Source organism: Nestor notabilis, unplaced genomic scaffold (genome assembly GCF_000696875.1).
Source record: "Nestor notabilis isolate BGI_N333 unplaced genomic scaffold, ASM69687v1 scaffold12810, whole genome shotgun sequence".
Taxonomy (NCBI): domain Eukaryota; kingdom Metazoa; phylum Chordata; class Aves; order Psittaciformes; family Psittacidae; genus Nestor; species Nestor notabilis.
The window spans coordinates 6,345-20,906 of record NW_009911624.1 but is presented as its reverse complement, the minus strand read 5'-3'; the positions used below and the strand labels follow the sequence as shown (position 1 = coordinate 20,906).

Genomic DNA, 14,562 nt, shown 5'->3' with positions numbered 1-14,562 from the left:
TCACTTTCAAGGTAGTAAGCTAAACCACGTGTAATAAAACCAACTGACTGTTATGTTGTTAGGCTGTGCCAATCAAGGCAGTCTGCTGAATGCATTTCATTCATACATTTTGTTTCAGCACCAGCTGGAAATAAAGTTTTTATCATGTATGTATAAAAACTGTGTCATACCACGTCTCGCTGGAGAAAATCACCCACAAAGCAAACAGGTATATAAAGCAAAATATCTTCCAAAATGAGGTGCACTGGAATTTGCTTGACTGAGGAAACGGTGGGTTTTCTTAATTTCCTTTACTAGGCAAAGGTGATCTGACTCCCAGTGAAAGCAGCTCCTTTGCTACGCACCTTCCTTTTAACTAGAATGGTATATTTGAGCACTAAGAGTGCTACACCATAGCACATTGTGCACTACCTATCTTCTATAAATGTTATCCTCACTGGTCTGCTAAAATCCTGTGAGACAGAAAGTTAATAATCATCTTCATTTTATAGATGAAAAAATACTGTACAAAGAAGTGATGGCTTCAATCCAATATGGCAGACAGAAGTAACTGGAAGCATGAATTCTTATTATCACAAGATTTTGTATGATTCTAAGTGACTTCCTCAGAGTCAAAAGCAAATCCCAGCCCTAGTCTTTACTGAAAAACACCCCCAGCATCTCTAACCAAACTCTTTTTTACATCAGTGTAGATACAGTTATGCCACTGTAGTGCATGGGACTTTCTAATGCAGCAAACCTGGTGGAATGAGCTAACAGTGATACCTAAAATGAATGAAACAGAAATGAAGTGTAGAGACTACAACTTTATAGAAAATCTTTCAAACTAGTTTTTCTCCAACATTCTATACCATGGAAAACACAATGAATTTTAGAAAAATGCACTTTAAAATGCATGGAGAATGTATAAAAATGTGACACTGGTTCTGGAACAGATTAGAAAACATTCTTTTGTTTAACACATGAGCCTCATGACTGATAACTAATAAGGTCCAAGGCTGAGAAACTTACTGTTACACATGTTGATTTCGCATGTATTAACAAACAATGCTCTCTGAATGGTTTAAAAACCCGTGTCTGTATTTCACTACAATATCAAAAGGCCAGACTTCCACATTCAGGAAAAAAATCCTAAGTATTAGTGAAAACTGTGTGCATGGAAAAGTCAGAAACCCAGAAAAGGAAGAGATCACAAAGAAATGCCGAAAGGGCAAGAACAAATAGATCCACCATGCAATAACATTTTGAACATTCTTGGAAAAGACACTTGCTCAACTCCTTTAATTCTTGTTGGAATTTCTGCCCCAATTAAACTTGAGTGGAATGAGTTAATTCAAAGCTACTGGATGCATCCACTTACCTGCTCTGTCTCAACGAAGTTGGACACATGCCCATCGTCATTGACCCCTCGAATGTGAAACCGGACACCAGCTCGCTCACAGCTGATGCGAGAGATGAGGCAGGCTTTTGCCTTCTTGTGGGAAGCATAAACAGTGCGAATGTCCACTACCCCACACATCACTTTCAGCAACCAGTCAGAGCAGTTCACCTGGTAGTGTTTGAAGGACACGTGCAATAGCTGGTTCCTGAAAGGCCCAACAACATACAGATGCATTACTGAATAAAGTAAGACAGGCATGGGTGCCACCCCATAATAACCACTAATTGAAGCAATTAGTATTTTGTGACCCCTTTTCTGTTGTACCTTTATCCAAAACCAGAAAATATCAGAAAGAAATCCTTGCGAACTACTACAGTGGAAAGAACATGGCAAACTGTAACAGCTCAGCTACCACCAAGGTGCTGTCCTTATATCTTGTACCTCTCTCTCAAAAATTCAGATGCAAATGTCACCCCTTTCAGCTCCAGGAATACTTTTAAATTTAGCAATCTTTTTCATAAATGAGAGTGCTGTCAAGCTGATAACTTTCTGAATAATATTGCCTGGACTGCTTTAGCATACACTACAGGATGAAGAGCCATTTTAAAATCCACCAGGATTTTCAGGAAAACTTTTCCAAGCAAAAACTGGACCCATGAGTCAATGAAGATACTGCAGAAAGTGCTACTAGAATTCAGAGGAATGTCTGTTTTAACCTTCAATTTCTTTTAAAATCAACAATCCGAGAAACCTATCATGCCTGCTTAACAGTGACACTAGTCTCTTCTATTATGATGGTTTTCCAAAATGAGCCTTTAGCCACAGATGAGGGCCCTTTTATAATCATATATTGCTCAGTAATACAAGAGTTATTACATCTAGCAAACCCCCTGAAGAATTGTTCTTCTAGAGTACGGCATTTTTCTTAAAAAGGTGCAAGTCATTCTTACCTTCTAAAACTAAATATGTAACTGAAAAAGCAGCTCTAAAACGATTTCAGTATCTTTTCCACCTCCTTCTCCTAGCTTTACTCGCAGAGAAAATGCTCACTCAGACTAATTCCAGCAGATGTTTTTTGTTGTTGCAGTTCATTTAACAGGCAGTTTGTGTTGCTTCTAACTAAGAACATCTGACACTTTCCATTGTGTAACTATTTATTCCACTGTTTACTTTTCTCAAGAATCTATTGTTTGGTCTGAAATTTCCCATATCGCGTAACTGCCTCAAGATAAATTTTTTAAATGTGATGTTGTCACCATTCATCCCTGTTCTACAACACAAGAACAGAACCTCGTCAAGGGCTACTTCTAGATTAGCCAGAACAGCAAAAAAAGAAAGTTCAAATTCCTATCTTCCAAGAAGAAAAGTTTCAAAAGACAGAACAGGTAAAAAGAGTTGCTTTAAAGGTTGTTTCTTTATTAAGGGATACTGACATGTTAGGATTTTCATCATGGGAATACAGTTCATTTGGGCCATGTGTCTTACTTGATGTGTTTGGTGAACTCTTTGAGAAGGATGCATAATTAGCAGAGGTGAAACCAAGATTTATAAATCTCTCTTCCGAGTTAAACTCAAAACACTAGATCTTACCAGCCAAAAATCACACCATGGCTATCCAGGCTAAACAGTCTTTCTAAACTGCTCTCTCATTTTCATTTATCATCTATTATGAAATTTTTGGTTTTGTTTATATAATATTCACCTAGTTCGGACCACAGGACCCATCACACATTCTAGTGGCACACCCACATTTAACTCTGCCAGTTATTTTCCACCTGCATCGTATAACCATTGTTTATTTCCAGTACAGCTATGCTTCCTGTGTGACTATCTTTTTGTTTAAAAAAATAAAGGGTATAGGAATCCAAGCATTTTGCCAGAATTGTAAAGAAAACAAACTGAATTAAATCAATGTTGAACCCACCTAGGGAAGACAAAACCCAGCATTATGTGTTTTCCTTTCCACCCAACTGATACCACAACAAGAAATTCTGGGTTTTTTGCTTTGTAAGCACAAGAAAGTAAGAAGTACAGAGCAGCACATTTACACTGAGCTGTAAACATACTAATATTGATGTTTTCAACATAAAAACTGGGGCATATTACTGAAATATTAAACTGCAGACTTCAAATGCGCACACTTTAAAAAGTAGAAGATACCTCAGCACACATGATGGGATTGATGAACAGTTCAAGTGCAGGTTTCTATTAGATAACTTTTAAAGCAAATTATTAAAAAAAAATGCAGGGGAGACTATTCTTGACATCTAGAGACATGTTTCTGTTGTGTGAGCAGTACATCTTGTGTTTTCTCAAAACCACAAAATGTTACCATAATTGCATTTCACCATCAGATTAATTCTAATTAAACAGAAGTTACATGTTTGACCCAGGTTTACCAGGAATTCATTAAGGCCACATGCCCTCTAAAATGACATGACAATGAGATAAAAGGAGGTGCACCTGAAATGCATATGTTTATTTCCCTCTGAGAACGTTTGACTAGTGAGATACAGGTAAGGATAACAGAAGACTTCGGTATAACATGCAGTACTAACCAGAAGAACGAGTTACCAGATTCATAGTGGTTATCACCCTGCTTCTGAGCCCGCACAGTCAGGTCAAAGTTTGAGCCTGTATTAGGCCAGGAGAAATAGAACATCCCAGAGTTCAGTATTTTCTTCAAGGCAGTAACGCGCTCCTCTTCCTTGGTTTCTTCCTGGAGAGGACAGAAATCTGTTGCAGTAATTTTGTAAACTTCAGCGTCCAGGATTTTTCCCACTGATGTACAGCCTGTCACCAGGACCAGAAAGTGCAGCCGAGCGTTACCTAGAAGGTGACAAGACAGTTACAAATGAGTTACAGGTAGACACAGGCTATTCCTTTGTATCAGTCCTATCATATGCAATGCTGACAGGGCTCCAGCAGAGGCCAGTATCTTTGCTTCAGAAGAAAACGAATACAAACAAGCACACAGACTTTGTTTACACGTCTGGATTCCTTTTGACTGCAGGTAAGTAAGTGCAATTGCATAATACTCCACACTACTTCTACACTCTCGTCCTTTGCTGCATTAGACTATTTTATCACTTACTTTACGAAGTGCAATGAGCTTAGTGTTGGGACACTACTCAAAAATCTAATTTTGCCACCATAGAGAACACATTTTCATTGGATCTGATTGTAAGGGAAAGGTAAAAGACCCAACGTGTATGAGATAATGTGTATTCTTCACTATGGATTTTTCACCTTACTTCTGAATTTTAAAGATATGAAGCATTTGGATTTCTTACTGGCTTCAGCTGAAGCTGGGTGCATCCAGCCATTTGGAAAGTATTGGTATTACCAGTTCTCGAGATTTTGCCTTTTATGTCACAAACGAGTGTACATGATTAGATGACATCCTCAATTATCACTAAAAAATTCCAGCTGTGAACTGGCTGTGAAGCAAAGTGTGAAATGGGTTGGAACTATAGAAGGTCTTTAAGGTCCCTTCCAACCCAAACAATTCTATGACTCTGTAATTCAGGGATCCAAAACTAAAAGATAAATTCTGAAGTTTGAGAACACCTCTGTAATCAGATCTCTCATACAAGGCACGATTTCAACTGCTGCTTGTTCTCTGAAATGATAATTAAGAAACAATAGAACAATTGTTCTGAAAACACTGGTTTTGCTAGGAAAAAAATGTTTGATTCACTTAAATTGGTCTCTAACGGAGACAATGTCATCCTATTCACTCCAGTTAGTAAGAAAAGGTGGAAATGACCCAGGATTTATTGCTCTAGCATAGCAGAAACAACAGCTGAACTACCAAGAGCAAGCTAAGTAGCTAAGAACACCCTTAGTAGTACTGCTCTTCAACCTTCCACAGTGACCCACTGTCTGAAAATGCAGACCAACTCTTACACACCAACTAGTTTTTATCTGAAGCAGGGGAGTCCTTACTTCCAGATCACAGGCTGGCTACAGGAACTTGAGTTAGGGGTGGTTCTCAGCAGGGTCAGAATATTTGTGTAGGCACATGGGACTGGAATGGAAGGACAAGGGGGAGATTGGCTCTTATTCATTCTGTTCTGCTGACTCCAGTTTTGCATAAAGGCCAGTGTAGGTGGAATTTACGAAAAAACTCTTTTCATCACATTTCTTTCTCTAACAAGGGTATGCTGTGTTCTCCTTCTTGAGTGTTTTTAAGAAGTTCATGGTAATGAACTACCACCAGTTATCACCATGGTAGTTCATACCTGACTAGATACTGTCTTGCAGCCTCCAGAAGGGGTTAGGAGCAGCTGGCTGTCTCCCAGGATAGCTAATAGCTTCTGTGAAACCATGAAAACTGATCAGCTCAAAGTAAACACTCTGGAAGCAATGTATACAAACACTATTAATATGGCTCACTATCAGTTAGCTTCAGGGATAGAAAACCAGTAAGTGACAAACTCAGCTGTCTGTCTGAGATGCTGAGACAAAAAATACAAGCACTTTCATTGGCTCCACTGGCACTGGATCTAAACTGAACAATCCTCTAGTTTAAGAAAGCAATGAGTAGGAATAAAGCATGACAGAAAAGCCAATCAAATCTACACAGTTTTGCCTGACCTGGAAAATTGCTATCCCTTAGCAGAGACTCTAGACTCTTTTTACTACCTCCTCCACTCAACCACTCATCCCCAGAATGGAAGACACATCTACACATGCAGGCATCCAGCATCTACACTCCCCCAAATCCCTAGTTAATAGGCTCAGAAATAGTAATCACAGCCAACAAGCTACTGCTTGTTGGAGTAGCATCAAAAAAAGCATCAGGAGACTAACGGCTTTCTGAAGCTGTAATACTCTATCCTGCCATTGTGCAGTTAACCCCACATGAGAGAGTTGGGATTGTTCTGCCTGGAGAAGAGATTGCTCTGGGAGACCTAATTGCAACCTTTCAATATATAAACGGGGCTTACAAGAAAGATTGAGAGATTTTTTTACCAGGGCCTGTAATGACAAGAGAAGGGACAATGGTTTTAAACTGAAAGAGGGTAGGTTTACATTGAGACACTGGAACAGGTTGCCCAGAGAAGTTGTGGATGCCCCTGGCAGTGTTCTTGGCCAGGCTGGATGGGGCTTTGAGCAACGTGATCTAGTGAAAGTTGTCCCTGCCCATGGCAGGGAGGTAGGAGCTAGATGATCTTTAAGGTCCCTTCCAACTCAAACCGTTCTATGATTCTGTACACATAGAATAAATCTCTTTACAGTACTCCAAATCATGGAGCAACCTACATGCACTTTTCAAGATGCCTTTCACAGAGGCAGGCCGGCAAGGAAGTTCACACTTACAGCCCAGAAAGTTGGAGAAAAAGGAAGAAAAGAGACAAATAGATTTAAGCTACAATAAAGCTACTCTGCTTTGTCCTCCTAGACTGCTTTGTGAGCTGAGGTGGTCTTCAGATCAACTCTAAAATCTGATTTGCTTAAATCCCTCAGGATACAGAAGAGCCAGAATGCAAAAACCCTACAACACCACAGCCCCAGCTTAAGAAATCTCTTTGACTCTGTGCCTTGGAAAAAAGTCCCAAGCCCTGTCCCTGATACCACGTTCATCCCGGGTAGTATTTGGACAACGCTACTGGGAATCAGCTCTGGGCTATCGCTGCACTGCCTGCGGGAGGAAGATCCCTGGCTGATGTACATGCCACTCTTGGCACAGGGAGCAAGCTAAGTATCCTATAGATAGGGCTCAAGCCTGTGCCCTGCCCCATTTTTACTCACAGCACAGATGAGCCACAGGATCGTGAGCAGAGGTAAGGCTCCTGTCAGCCTTTCATCCTTTTAGAACCTCACAAGGTAAAATTAATGCTACCAAAATACTACTCTGCTATTCATTCTTTAATCATGTCTTCATTAAGGTCTAAGAAATTACTCACCACTGAGCTATACAGCTATACACAGTGAAAAAAGGCTTTCCCCATCTTCCCATTTTTGCCACCAACATCAGTTTATGTCTGGGAATTTCTTCTTTCAATCCCAAACATTTTTTCTCACACCATTTCCCCTCAACCCAAGCCGACAATGTTTTTAAATATATTGATAACTACACTGAACAAGTTTGTCATGAAAATTATAACTGTGCTACCTCCACTCATGCTTTCCCCTAGGCATTTTGTCAGATTTAAATTGCTATTCCAAAGAATAAAACAAAAGCATTACATATCCAAAGAGACTCTAATATGGCAGAAGCCTATTACCAGCCACAGGAAAAATGCTTCTGTTTGTTTGCCAGTCACTGAAAGTCTGATTATCATTATGGATATATTAAAGCAAAAAATCAGTCCATTTACTTCTAAATTTAAACTTTTAAAAGTCAATGTGGTTTCTTTTCTGTTATGTAAATGTCAACAAGCCATAATCTTTTCTGTTGAAAATAGATACTTAACATGAAAACAGCTGTATCAACCACAACCCTACCTAAATGCATTTAAATTTAAGGGTAGCAATTGCTTAAATTGCCTCAATCAGGATGGATGCTGCTACTGAAGCAAGCAGTTTTCATAAAAAGCAAAATTAAAATCAACTTTCTCCATTTCTAAAAATTACAGACACTGTGTTATTTGGTAATTGTTCAATGCAAGGAAAATAACATTTTTATCTGACAAGAATTTACTGAAAAATTCTTTTAGTTCCTAAACAATAATTTCTTATTAGCAAGTAGATCTCACAAAAGAATGCAAGAAGTTGCATTCCTGGTTTACCACACACACACACACACACACACCCCCAGAAGAAAGAAAGAAAGAAGAACAAAAAAACCCAAAACAAACAAACAAACAAAGCAAAGCAAACAAAATAAACCACCACAATAAAATCCTGCTATCAACACAACCTATAACATCCTATGGTAGGTAGATTGTGAGGCCATGGCACAAGAAGGAAATTATTTTTTAAATTAAATCGGTTTTGCTGAGCAAACTGTGAAAATATCACAGCTTTAATCACAGAATCAACTATGCTGGAAAAGACACCCAGACATTCCTTGAAACTAGATGGTATTTCCCCTTAAAACAATCCAGACTACTCCACTAATCCCTGCAGCCTTTTCAAAACTGCGGCTCACTATGATTTCCAATTCTGTAATTATCTTAAAAATACTGCTCCTTTTAAGCTTCCAGTGAAACTCTTTTTATGCAAGTAGCACTTGAAGTACCAGACTAACACCAGTCACAACAACAATGAATCAGATAGTCCAGTCAAATCCACCTGGCAGCATTATCGGAAGCATATTATGGGGCTACAACCTTTGAGAGGAACTAAACAATGTTCAAAGTATTTGTGTTTCCTCTGTCTATAATATCGACAGCAACATGGAAAAAAAATACTAAAGCCATGAAGTGAGCAGTCACCCTTTAAGTGTAAACTCAAATAAGTCTAGAAGCTGAGTTCTAAAATGCTGGCAGTTCACCCTTGAGAGGAAAGGGAGAATTAACACCACATCAATTCCATATAGCCAGTGGCCCTGCCAGTACTACCACTGCAGCAAGCCTACCGAGGCTCCCTGCTCTCAGGAGCTCCCTGAGTATCTAGAGTAGGAGACAGGCCAAACTCCAGCCTTTCTTCTTGAAACAGGAGCCCAACAGTTCCTGTCAAAAAAGTAACTATTAGAAGTACACTGGGTGGAAAAATTATGGCAATTTTGCCTTAATTTCATGTGCAGAACAGCAGCAGAAAGCATGTTATATTCAGCCGACAGCTGCAAAGCACATGATAAATGGGGCCAACACCAAGGCAAATAAAAAGCAATCCAAAAAAAGAGAAAACTTTTTCCTGTGAAGTGATGAAGGCTCCAGGTCTGGCGCTTAAAACCAGTTTGTACCAACAACCACATCAGCTGCAGACTGTTTACCAGGTCCCCCCACCTTGGAAAACAAAACTCTTCTTTCCTTCAACTTTTACAAGTAGTTTAATGTACAACTCTGCTTCATATTAGCCTTTCTAAACTTTACACATGATGTAATTTAGGATTTAGGAACATAAGAACTGCAACTGAAGATCACAACTGTAGAAATGGCCCTCATTTCCTTCGGATGCAATCTGCAATGTTTTAAAGCAATCTCTGAAATAATTTTAGAGAAAGAGGTCAAGTGTTCCTCACTGGCCACTTTCCACAGCAACCCATCTATGAAAAAGCAAGACCTATCTACAGTAGTAAAGGCAAAAAACAATATTTCAAAGCTCGTGGACCAAATTTTGCTCTCAGGTAGATGGGTATAAACATTCATGCATTGTGACCAAGACCATTCATTATTTTGCCCTGTTACAGCTATAAGTCACCACAACCAACCGTAAAGAACACTTTCGAAGGAATATAAGAATTGATTCGCTCACAGCAGTATGTGCTGAATGCCCTTTCATCAGGCTGCACAAGACAGGCAGAGGATGAAGAATATTTGGCATAGGAACAGGACAAAAATAACTTGCATCTACTTTTTCAAAAGCTCTTGTGAAACCAACTGCCTTAATCCATGTTGAACAGGAAATGCAGTTCTGGTACGTCACACCCTACAATACTAAGAAACAGCTTCCGTATTTGACCTGCCTACATGACTCCAGGCAATTGTTTCCACTGCACTTTACGGGATGGCTTCAGTGTTGCCTGTTACGAGCCACAGTGAAAAGGAAGCAACATTCAATTCTTATTTCGTCCTTCTTAACTGTAAGTATTCCACTGAAGACTACCTTTTCCTTTTTAAAATTAATTCACTCCAGTTTTTGCTCTTTCTCCATTCTAATGCAGTCATGCCATTGCCTTGTGTTCCCTCAGCCTGCTCCATCACCATTCCACACATACCTCCACTTCGCTTTATAGTTGTCCAAAAAACATTTTGCAAGGTATCTTTGCCTTGTCTGCCTTCAAAATTAGCAACAGAACACAGCAGAGGAACAGATTCTAACCATCCAGCTGAAAATCTCTGAGGAAATCTATGGCAGAATTATGAAAAGAACAAGATCTTCCAAACTACAGTTTTAGTCTCAAAGATACTCCTTCTGCCTCTACTAAATACAATTACATTATTAGGAAATGTTCAAAAGCAATAAAAAACAGGTACTTAGTTGTCCTTTTTGCCTTTGAAACTTCTTCCTTTCAACTACACATTGTATATGTGCAAGAGCAAGAGTATATACACAGTCAAATGAATTCAGAATGACTCCCCAAATATGGCAGCTGTATTAAACTAAACAACCTATGTGCTAATGGTGTCAAAATACTACCTTATATATGCACCCCTTCCTGACACCAGTGTCTAAACTGAACCCCGCAAAGCCAGCTCATTTAACACTTTGCTTAAGATGTATTTGCCACTGCTAGATCTTCTTTGGCAGCAAAATTTTGGCTGAGATACAACTCAGAAACACTGTACGATTCATTCTGCTGCCATCCATCTCACAAAAGAAAGCAGAAGAACTTAGTGAGTCATGTTAACAGGCGTAAGTACATAGAAATGAATGTTATTACTGGTGGGAAACATTAACTTTGTGAGTCAGTTTCACATATTTCATCTACTTTCTTGTGAAAAGCACGATCTACTTTGGCAGGAATACAATGTGATTTATTTGGATTCCTAAGTAGTGATATTTACAGATTAATTAAAAGTGCTCAGAGACATCTTTAATGTCTCGGAAAAAAGTCTCCCCTTCTGCTCAACAAATATACTCTTAATATTCCAGTGGAACGTACTTTTACAAATATTTTCAGTTAATTTAGTAGGTATGGTCTGCAGGCTTCCAGTAGCAAGAAAAGAAATACTGATATTCCTGAACAAAGTTGATGTGATCACTGCTGCTCAGTGAAGAGCTGGCCTATTCTGCCCTTGTTTGCAGCTACTAAAATACATTATATGAAAAACAAAGTTACACTGCATTCCTGTGTGGGTTGATCCTGGCTGGACTCCAAGTGCCTATCAAAGCTGCTCTATCACTCCCCTCCTCAACTGGGCAGTGGAGAGCAATGAGAGGTTCACGGGTTAAGGACAGGGAGAGATCATTCACCTATTACCATCATGGACAAAACACATTTGACTTAGGGAAAGCAGTTTTATTCACTACCAATCAAACCAGAGTAGGATAGTGAAAAATGAAACGAAACCTTAGAACACCTTCCCCTCACCTCTCTAGTCTTCCTGGGCTAAACTTTACTCCTGATTTTCCCTACCTCCTACCCCACAGCAACACAGGGGATGGGGAATGCTGGTTATGGTCAGTTCATCCCATGTTGTCTTTGCCGCTCCTTCCTCCCCACAGAGAGGACCCCTCAGACACTTCACCTACTCCAGCATGGGATAGCTCCCGCAGCAGATCGTCCTCCATGAAATTCCAAAGTGAGTCCCTCCCACAGGCTGCAGTTCTTCACAAACTTCCCCAGCGTGGGTCCCTTCCATGGGGTGCAGGCATTCAGGAACAGGCTGCTCCAGCGTGGGTCCTCTGCGGGGTTGGTGACAGCAAACCTGTTCCAGCGTGGGCTTCTCTCTTCATGGGGCCACAGGTCCTGCCAGGAGCTTGCTCCAGTGTAGGCTTCCCACAGGGTCACAGCCCCCTTCAGGTACCCCCCTGCTCTGGTGTGGGATTCACCTGCAGGCTGTGGAAGACATCTCCACCATGGACCTCCAGGGGCTGCAGAGGGACAGCCTGCCTCACCATGGTCTGCACCGCAGGCTGCAGAGGAATCTCTGCTCTGGCATGTGAAGCACCTCCTCCCCTCCTTCTGCACTGACCTTGGTGTCTGCAGACCTGTTGCTCTCACACAGTCTCACTCCTCTCTCTGGCTGCAGTTGTGCAGGGTTTTTTTCCCTTCTTAAACATGTTATCGCAGAGGTGCTACCACCACCACTAATGGGTTTGGCCTTGGCCAGCAGCAGGTCCATCTTGGAGCTCTTACCCTTGGCTCTATCGGACACAGAGCCTCTAGCAGCTTCTCACAGAAGTCACTTCTGTAGCCCCCACTGCTACCTAAACCTTGTCACGCAAACCCAGTACAATTCCTTTCCAGTGTTAATCTTTTATGCAAGCAACAGCTGAAGGGATGGAACTTAGCTACGTGTTCAGCATCACAAAATGTTCGCTTACCTTTGCTTACCATTACAGCATGACCCTCCTGACTTTTCAGTCACAGTTAGAAGTTTGCCTCCAGTTAACTTTTTCATACAATTACCAATAAAATTTTTAACAACCCCTTCGAAAGGAAGTCCTGTACCAGGACTTGTAATTTAAATCCAGAACAAGACAGAGGTGCAGTGACAAAACTCAGAGAAGGAAAACCTCACACTTTAAGGGCACTGAGGTTTAGCAGCTGTTGTTCAAAAAGTAGTAAGGACATGGGATACACAGAAATAAAAAGATAAAAGAAGAAACGAAAAAGGCTGAGAAAATTTCACATCCCACTTAAAATCATTCAATTTTGATAGGAAGACCAAAACTGGCGCATCACATACAAGAAGCTACCCTCACCTGTAGCTTGAAGAGCTTGAATTCAATAGCTACACTATCATGTAATATTTATTATTATAACAGGATTCATTAGAATCCTATGAAGAAAAACAGATCCAAGTTCCAAGAAAAACTAATTACAAACCCTCTGTTTTTAATTACATTAACAAACTGATATTAATCTCCATAGAAATGCTTAAATAATTCCACAGGAAACAAAAAAAATAAAAAGCCCACATTCATTTTAAAAGACTAGATGAGCCTACAGTTTTAACTTATGACACAGCAATCTCTCTTGATGCAGTAGCTTCTTCAGATCAATCTCAAGTCATATTACTCAAACCATAAAATGGTAAGTAGGCTATAAAAAGCTACACTTACATCTACTGGTCTAAATACACCCCTGCTTACACCACCACTGCCTTTGGCAGATTCCTTGACCAAGCAGCAAGTTATATGGAAAACAGTCTTGTCATTCCTCCAAGTCAAAATTAAGGTTTACTGTAAGAAGACCCTGGGAACAAGGCATATAGTGCATATAGTTTTAATGCATTTTTTCATCAGTGAAGTCTGCTGTATAAGGTACCTTCAAATCAATGACTCCAGCTCTCTCTCTAAAACATGCTATTTCCATTAACATTCCTGTTGTCAGTGTAATAGCAAGTCCTTTGGTACATCAAAATTCCCAAATTGTACAGAAATTTATAGCAATGACAACAAGTTTTCCTTACTCTTACTAGCTGAAGTTAAAGGCCTGCTTCTGCAGATCCTTATCCATGTGAATTATTCAATTAAAGGCAAGTGAGTGTTGTATCAAGGACTGGCAATCTGTAGTATCACAGTATCAGATGACCTTGATTAATCAGTGTTTAAACATAACCCTTAAAAAAAAAGTAAGAAATCACAGCTTGCCTTGGACAAACGTGGTAGGGTATACATGGCAATATATACCATATATAATACGGCAATTATCTTTAGGCAGCTAAGAATGTCAAACAAAACAAAAGTGAGAAAAAATCCAAAATTCTTAGACTATCCTTTAAGTGATACGCTTTTGGTGCAGCATAGGAAGAGAAATGGATCTTTTCCAGACTGTACCTAACACAGTGCAATTAGCTTTCACAAGTTAAGAAACTGGATAACTTTAGCCTCTTGTTCTTGTTTAGCATTGTCTGGGCATTTTATAATCTCAGTCATACAGATGGTCACTTACCACATTTAAGCTGAAGCTCTCCTAAGCAGCCATAAGCGTCCATGAGTTTTTCATACTGTCCTTTAATTGCATCCTTTTCTTCTGGAGCTGAGAAACAAAACAAAAGGCAGCAAACCTTACTTTTCCAGTCTATAGAAGTTTCAGATTGCTACTGCCTACACTAATGCTTTCCAGTTGATTTCACTCAGCAAATGAATTACAAAGGTAGGGTTAAAATGCTGTAGGAACACAGCCTTAAAAAGTGATTGGACAGAAAGGCATAGGCTCTCCTCCACACACCACCCTAGAAGAAAGAAGGGTGCTCACTACCTTTCCAAATAATGTGATTATTAGTAATGTCACATCAGTTTCAGAATACATAAAGAAATATACAAGCACATGTAAACTTTACACCAATCTAAAATAAGAACAAAAATAATTTATCTGGTCATAAACTAAAATATAATGTATCTTTCCTTGATGTGCAAAAAGAGAGATGGTTTCTGCTTCCAGATTCTAACAGTGT

The 14,562-nt window shown here is 39.7% G+C and overlaps 1 protein-coding gene across 1 annotated transcript in view; it reads right to left on the bottom strand.

The window, feature by feature from the left end:
- SYNJ2 (synaptojanin 2) overlaps positions 1-14,139 on the bottom strand; it is a 58,626-nt gene extending 44,487 nt beyond the window's left edge. The window contains exons 1-3 of the mRNA XM_010015692.1: positions 14,058-14,139; positions 3,940-4,210; positions 1,361-1,586 (exon numbers count right to left, since the gene is read on the bottom strand). Coding sequence (XP_010013994.1) covers positions 1,361-1,586; positions 3,940-4,210; positions 14,058-14,100 — 540 coding nt within the window. The 5' untranslated portion in view covers positions 14,101-14,139. The remainder of the gene's footprint in view (positions 1-1,360; positions 1,587-3,939; positions 4,211-14,057) is intronic.
- Positions 14,140-14,562: the final 423 nt, after the last annotated feature.